Source organism: Penaeus monodon, chromosome 12 (assembly GCF_015228065.2).
Source record: "Penaeus monodon isolate SGIC_2016 chromosome 12, NSTDA_Pmon_1, whole genome shotgun sequence".
Classification (NCBI taxonomy): Eukaryota; Metazoa; Arthropoda; class Malacostraca; order Decapoda; family Penaeidae; genus Penaeus; species Penaeus monodon.
In genome coordinates this window covers 24,767,432-24,776,188 of record NC_051397.1, presented here as the reverse complement: position 1 = coordinate 24,776,188, position 8,757 = coordinate 24,767,432, and the positions used below count along the sequence as shown (strand labels likewise).

The 8,757-nt window shown below is 39.3% G+C and overlaps 1 protein-coding gene across 1 annotated transcript in view; it reads right to left on the bottom strand.

The window, feature by feature from the left end:
* The window catches only part of LOC119579666 (neuroligin-4, X-linked-like), a 38,828-nt gene extending 35,292 nt beyond the window's left edge, over positions 1-3,536 (bottom strand). Inside the window, 2 exon segments of the mRNA XM_037927578.1 lie at positions 1,659-1,872; positions 3,408-3,536. Coding sequence (XP_037783506.1) covers positions 1,659-1,872; positions 3,408-3,536 — 343 coding nt within the window.
* Positions 3,537-8,757: the final 5,221 nt, after the last annotated feature.

Genomic DNA, 8,757 nt, shown 5'->3' with positions numbered 1-8,757 from the left:
CATCATTATATGGACACATGGCACGACATGCAGACACTCTTACGTAAACAAACACTATCGCACGTAAATGGACTTTCAGAAATAAGGGGAAGTGAAAACACAAGGGCGGGGAAATCAAGCCACTAACTTATATAATTCAAAATGGATTCATATCTTTCATTTCATAGCTTTAACTATTGAACCCAAAATATTCCGTAGCGCAGATGTATACAACCGAGAAAACGTAGAAATGTAAAGGAGGTCAATAATAATTGCCCATAGATAAGCCATTTCCAAGGTCTGAAATTAATCCGTAGGTTAAATGCTGGAACATAAGTAAATATAATGAAAGAAAACGGAACATTATATTAACAGACGGAAACGCGGACCCAAAATGAAAGATGAAAATAAATCGGTAATCAAATAAATAAGCAAATAAACAAGACAAGCAACAATGACAAATAAATAAGAGACAAATTAATATAGAAAACTGACAAATATTCGCCCCACCATCTAAAATCGTAGAGGACTTTCCAAAGCTATTGGCTGCGAATATCCTTAACCTTTCCTTGAGGCTCAGTCTGACATTTCCTCGAGACTGTCATATCCTTCGAACTTTGCGTGGCCTTTTCCCTAATGCTGATCCCGCTGCTTACACTTCACAAGGCGAACAATGCATATTGATTCCCATCGTAATGTAAAGGAAGTGAGAGAAAAAAGTGAACGCGAGAGAAAAATCGGAAACGCTCTTCAATATCTTCACAATAATGATAATAGACAAACAACGCTCAGCTGTGCAGCCATGGTTTCGAAGTAAAATCTTGATTATTTTCGTTTGGGAGGAAGCGCTACACAGGAGATGAATAGCTCTGGGCAACAGGGGAGTAAGCAACAACGCCGATGAGGCTCAGTTTCTCATGGCATCAACAGGGAATTCCCGCCTTGAATGCTCACTGCCTTCCTCCTCTCTCTCCTCGCAGTCAAAACTGTGCCCGAGGAATGTCATTTTTCATACGGATTGATAAGATGCGAGAAGCTCCTGGAATGGACTGAATACGAAAAATATGAGTAAACACTTTTTTCTCTCTCTTTTTTTAAACATCAGTTTCTCGAACCGGTTGTTGGCAGGCTAAGACCTTGTTGTCAGGTGGAAAAGTTTCGGATTCGTATTTTTCCCGCACTGTCTCTGAATATGCTTTACTCTATGAGGCAAGCACTTCTAATAAACATTTCTGTGCCGCACTTTCCTCTCTGCTTATTTAATAATTAATTTTTCCAGAGTTCTGGAGGCTGTACTTATTTGAGTTGCAAGAGCTTCATTATTCATTAGAAAAAATACCAAGAAAAAAAGACAGAAAGATGGGAAGCCGTCGCCCCACCTGTGCCAAAAACTTAAACAATAGATAGAAACAAATAAGAATTTCAGTTCTCTGGCGCAGTGTGTAGATACACAACGCCTTGGAGGCACAAGCGAATGTGTACACCGCCCACTCTCCAGGTTAACTTACTCGCTTTGGAACACGGTTGAGAGTAAATACCAGGCGAGCTGCAAGGATATTCCACAGTCCCTTGTAAAAGAATACAATACAGACTTTCCTACGAGAACTTTTTATATGCGAAATCATGTCGTATGACAACACCAACCAGTCATGTATTAAGAAAAATATATATCGACTCACCTAGAACTCCCAATCTGTAGTTGACGGTGACGACAACGACGCGGCCGCTGGCAGCGAGGACGGATCCGTCGTAGGGGTTCCCGCTGTTCCACTCGTAGGACTCGCCGTGAATGTACACCATCACGGGGAACGGATGCTGCTCGTGCTTGTTTGCTGCAAGGAGCGAGGGGAGGACGGTCAGTTCGCTGGGTACACGCCAGGCATTAGTTATATTCTTATGCACGAAGAAATACATAAATATATACAAAGGGCAGACCAACAACTCTCTGTTATTTTTGCTCTCTACTTTTTTATACTGGACGTACAACTCTTTTCTAGGTAAACGTTTGTTTGATATATATATATATATATATATATATATATATATATAATATATATATAATATATATATATATATATATATATATATATATATATATATATAGATATAGATAGATAGATAGATAGATAGATAGATAGATAGATAGATAGATAGATAGATAGATAGATAGATAGATAGATAGATAGATAAATAAATATATTATATGTATATATATATATATATATATCTATATATATATATATAATATATATACATATATTACATATATATACATATATATATATATATATATATATATATATAATATATATATATTATATATATATATATATATATATATATAATATATATATATATATGGTGTGTGTGTGTGTGTGTGTGTGTGTGTGTGTGTGTGTGTGTGTGTGTGTGTGTGTGTGTGTGTGTGTGTGTGTGTGTGTGTGTGGAGTGTGTGAGTGTGTGTGTGTGTGTGTGTGTGTGTGTGTAGTAACTTTCTTTTAATGTAAAATTGACACGATATGCCTTAAAAGAATTATCAAAATAATAATAATAATAATAATAATGATAATAATAATAATAATAATAATAATAATAATAATAATAATAATAATAATAATAATAATAATAATAATAATAATAATAATAATAATAATAATAATAATAATAATAATAATATAATAATAATATAAAATAATAGTAATGATCATCATCATCATTACCCTCATTATTATCATCACTGCAATTATTATTATCATAATTATTATTATCATTCTATGCTCTTAGAGGCAAGGACACTACACTGAAGAAGTTAAATCGTTAGTTTATGCACATTACCCGGGGAAGGTAAGAAAGGAAGAAGGGAGGGAAGGAGAGGGGAAAGGGAGAATCAAGGGGCCTTGAGGAAGAAAGCAAAGCGAAGGGAGAAATGCAGGGAAAAGCTTAAATAAGAAAGAGAGGGAGGAGAGGAAGGCGCTTAAGAAGGAAAGGGAGATTCGGGAGAGGAAAGGGGGGACTCGTAAGGGGGAGGAGAGGGGCTCAGCGAGGTATGGCGGAGGGGGAGAAGGGGGTAAGGGAGCGGAAGAGGTGGGGTAGATGTAGGAGGAAGAGGGGGGGAGGGGGAGACATAATGCTTAAAGGGGGAGAGGAGTGATTTTAAGGAAGATTTGGGAGTGAAATTGATTTTTTTCCCCGTAGATATTCGACAGGTCGCGTTACTATATATATGACACACCCTCACCCACTCCTTCACACACACACACACACACACACACACAACACACACACACAAACACACACACACACACACACAAATACACACATACATACACACACACACACACACACACACACACACACACACACACATGTATATGGGAGTGGCAGGTGGGTAGTCACGCGCATGTTCCTTCGTGCGTGTGTGTGCTCACATCCAAAAACATCTCGTAGTTCGCTGCCTGCACATAAGTAAAATGAATTTCATAAGCATTTCCACCTGATGACCCATCCAAATAATCATTCTGAACCTCACGCAGAAAACCTATACCCCAAAAGACCATGCTCTCTCCTAAACATGCATAAAATGTTGAGGATTCCACCTTTTAATGATTATGAGACTCGAGGGCCATCATCATCAACATTATCATTAGCCCCGACCTACTTTTTTTCCCGCAGGATAAAACTGAAATCTTGAAATAATGAGGTACTTTACATAGTTCATTCCCAAGCACATCCAAAGCTAGGGGATCACGGGCTTTCATATGTCATTTGCAGGGAGGCGATGAGAGGATCTTAGGATTTCCCTCTCTTTCCTCTAAATGTATAGGTAGACAGGGGAGCAAATGCATTAACAGGGAGAGCAAATAGACAGAGAGAGTGAACCCATAGAAAGACAGGGAGAACCAATGGATAGACAGGGAAAGCAAATAGACAGAAAAAGAGAATCAATAGACAGACAGGAAGAGCCAACAAAGAGAGAGAGAGAGAGAGAGAGAGAGAGAGAGAGAGAGAGAGAGAGAGAGAGAGAGAGAGAGAGAGAGAGAGAGAGAGAGAGAGAGAGAGAGAGAGAGAGAGAGAGAGAGAGAGAGAGAGAGAGAGAGAGAGAGAGAGAGAAGAGAGTGAGAGAGAGTGAGAGAGAGAGAGAGAGAGAGAGAGAAGAGAGATGGACAGACAGGGAGAGCCACCATCTTTATCGCTACACATGATCAGACAGATGAACATACCTACAGAGGGATGGATGATTGGGGAACAAGACGGAAGGATAGATGGACATTCTGACAAATTGAAATACAGACAGACATTCAAATACATAGGAAGCCTGGGAGATATACATAAAGGGAGATTTATAAGAAAAAATGCATATATTTATATGTTCAGCACGGGCAAACTTTCCTTTGAAGCCTAGCAGTCAAAACACTACCAGGAAAAATGTGGATTTGTAAATCGTTTACGTTCATGCAAAGGGTATGTGATTTTCAGAACAAAGTGCTCAGTTTACGTCGGGAATACGATGAACACGTTAACTATGTATGAACAGTGTACATAGGCAATAAGCATTGTAAAAATACATATCAAAAAGCTTATATTTATTCATAATGGATAATATTTGGGAATATATATATATTTTTGTAATAGTGATATTCAAAAGATCATACTGTGTAATATCCCTATTTGACCACTGAAAATACAGCATTTACAAACTGATTATACCTCACAAGTACGCATGCGCACGCACACACATACACACATTAAAGTGTGGATGTTATTTGTCTGTGTTCAATATCCTTTGGCACAGAAGCAAATAAATTACCGGAGATGCCTTTGATGCATTTGGGATAGATAATTCCATATTCAAACACCGTTACTTTTTCAAGCAATAAAAATATCACAAAATATAATGAGTTCAATTGGTGTCCTCTTTTTCAAAGTGTAATTATTTTCACCAGTGACATGATGTGAAGAAGTATTTATTAGTTGCGTGTCATTACAAAGCATGTAAGTATTATACGTGGTTTAATATTATATTAAAATATTGTTTCTTAGATCCTTATTCATAAAACTTTCAGGTACAAAACCTCTCGAGCCATACACACTTCTGCAAAAAAGATGTAAGGGCATTTTTTATTGTATTAAATGCTTGTTATTTTGTGCAATTTTTTCCTTCTTCATTTTGAGTTTGAGTTACGTGGAAATTTCACGAAGAGCTTTATTTTGAAGGACAAGACGCTCCTTTGTTATCGTGTAGAAGAATAATGCTACTCCGTCCGCTTTTCGTATGTTTTAAAAATTCTGAACGAAGATGTTCCTTTTGTTAAGAAATCCACTTTTAGAAAGATAGATAGATAGATAGAGAGAGAGAGAGAGAGAGAGAGAGAGAGAGAGAGAGAGAGAGAGAGAGAGAGAGAGAGAGAGAGAGAGAGAGAGAGAGAGAGAGAGAGAGAGAGAGAGAGAGAGAGAGAGAGAGAGAGAGAGAGAGAGAGAGAGAGAGAGAGAGAGAGAGAGAGAGAGAGAGAGAGAGAGAAGATAGATAGATAGATTCATAGATAGAAAGAGAGAAGTAGAACATACGTGCTTATGTATATAAGATAAAAAGAAAAAACACCCATTAAATGCTAGCCTCACCTCCCACTGCGGCCACCTCCGCCCCAGTCAGAGCCCTAGCAACCACAGGCCTCAGCACAATACGTGATCTGGACGGCAATTCTGCATTCAAGACGACAGCTTTCCTGCCCGTCTCCTGGCCAACTGCGTGCTTTGATAAACCGGGAGCGACGATAAGGGGGGGTAAGCGAGGCCCGGGCGATGATCAGATATCGTGTGCTCATTTAAAGTCTTTCGAGGATTATTTAGATAGGGAAATGATGAGGACGAATGAGAGAGAGAGAGAGAGAGAGAGAGAGAGAGAGAGAGAGAGAGAGAGAGAGAGAGAGAGAGAGAGAGAGAGAGAGAGAGAGAGAGAGAGAGAGAGAGAGAGAGAGAGAGAGAGAGAGAGAGAGGAGAGAGAGAGGGGGGGGCATGGTAACGTGGAGTTGACAGTAAATTGAAATAGTATTTTTTATACGTATTAAAGCTCAATATGTCTCCCTTCCCTTCCCCCTCGAAAAAAAACGTGAATCACTAATTACAACGGGAAACCAAGAATGTTCATATCGTTGCTCTCTAATTAGGATTCTCAATGGATCACGCATAATGTGAAGGCTCACATTTCCGCTGAAGTACTTGGGATATTAATCTCCGTAACCCGTATTTGATTAATCACCCCTGATTACTTTGATTTTTGATTATAAAATACCCCTTCTACCCTATGTATGACAGTTACCAATTCCTTAATTATATTGTCGTAATTATATTTCTTATTAAATGCGTTTGAAATACGTTTAGATGTATTAGAGCAAATCTGTGTTCTATTTCTTATTAAAAGAAAAGAAAAGAAAGAAGAAGAAAAAAAAAAACATTAGTTGTTGGATGGTACGAGAAAGTAATGTTTGGAGTAAAAAAGCAACTTTAAAGAAGGGAACGTCACATTTCATATTCATATCTGGTCTTGTATTTTCGAATGCTTGTCTCTTGTTTTCTCTTTGAAGCCTCGGTATTATTCACACCGCATGGTCCTCCTACCCCTCCCCCCCTTCCACTCCACCCCTTATACCTCCGGTGCACAAGAGGGAAGGGCGGAGTGGAGTGGAATGGAGGAGGGCGCCTGTTCACTACCTTTGACTACACTTCTTGCACTCCAACGCCTCGCTATCCTAAATGAGCTCGATCTTGTTCACAGATGTATAAAAGGCCCGCTAGCTGATATTACGAGGTGAGAGATGATTTTGTGACCAGGAGGGTTCGAAACACACGGAGTCCCGACTACGGTCCAAGTCAGGAAAGACATCCACTCGGGGTAACGGTCTCCTATCAAATGAAGGTCCTTAGAAAGAAGACACTGTTCTAACCTTTAAAAGGGCGAACGTAAGCTCAAACGTGTCCATCCAACTCTCCATCCTTTTATGTATACAGTACTGAGGATTAGATATATGACACGAAGAAAACGAAAATGAATAACGTGGTACATTACACGAAATAATCTACAAGGCAGCGGTCGGGCACCACTATCGTATTACACACACACACACCACACACACAACACACCACACACACACGTGTGTGTGTGTGTGTGTGTGTGTGTGTGTGTGTGTGTGTGTGTGTGTGTGTGTGTGTGTGTGTGTGTGTGTGTGTGTGTGTGTGTGTGTGTGTGTGTGTGTGTGTGTGTGTGTGTGTGTGTGTGTGTGTGTGTGTGTGTGTGTGTGTTTGCATATTTACATACATACATATATGCATGCATACATACATTCATATATATACATATATATATATATATATATATATATATATATATATATATATATATATATATATATATATATGTGTGTGTGTGTGTGTGTGTGTGTGTGTGTGTGTGTGTGTGTGTGTGTGTGTGTGTGTGTGTGTGTGTGTGTGTGTGTGTGCAAATATGTATGAATGCATGCATGTACTTATGTAAGTGTATGTATGTAAGCAAGTAGGTAAGTATGTAATGTATACATAAGATTTCATATTATTCTAGGTATGTACTGTATACGTAAGATTTCATATTTTGAAACAAAATTGAAGAACAAAGCACGGCGCTCCTGCGCCGGGGATTCCCTCTGCTCTCCTTCAGGTTCTGCGCACTTACATACAGCCATCACAGAGTCCTCACTGAGAGGCAATATCTAAACTTTCCATTTTACAAACCTTAATAAAACCCGGACACCACAGTGACTCGTGCCTCGATACTGCCGCCATGTTAGTTTACACTCGGGGAACATTCACATACGTCTCCTATATCGAGCCACTCGAAATCGATATAACGGCTGAATTTCCTTTGTTTTCCTCACTTCCTCTGCGAAACGTCAATTTCCCTTTGCTTTAGTTTGTTTATTTATACCTGCGGCAAATCGCGATGGAAATTAGATTTATCAGACTGGTGAAACGCGGAAAAAGTGTGTGCGGTTGGACATCGCTTTCGCTGTTGAACGGTGCAGATGCACTTACGCAGTGCACGCATGTGGGAATAGTGGCTAAAAATCTGGTTGGGTTGCCCTTTAAGGCATCGCTGTATTTTTCTGAAACTTGCTTCCTGAAATTATGAATTATTAAAAAATCTAACCTAATAATATCTTCGTATATTGAGATAGACATACAGACGGACACATAGACATCCAAACAGAGAAACAGACAGACAGGCAGGTAGGTAGACCGACAAACAGAAAAACAAAGACACACAGACAGACAGACAAGCAGAAAGACATACATACATACATACATACATATATACATACATACATACATACATACATACATACATACATAACATACATACATACATACATACATACATACATATTAAAATACATACATACTAAAATACATACATACCTACGTAAATACATACAGACAGATTTACAGAGAAACAACAAACAAACACACATACAAACAGACAGATACACAGCCAATAGCCCAATACGACGCCCGACGAGCGAAGCGACAGCTAGCGCGAGCTCTGCCGCGCGGAGGGGGCGGGCCGATTGTCTGAAGGTCTCGATCAAGACGCGATAAAAGACAAGATACAGAGCCGAGGCCATCCCCGGGATCAAGGCGATGATGCCATAAAGATAAGGAAAACCCTATAAAAAGACACAACACATTTTCTCCTTCCCTTTCTCACCCTCGCCGCCCGCCAGCCTTCCCCGCTCCGCATGTTGTGGGCGT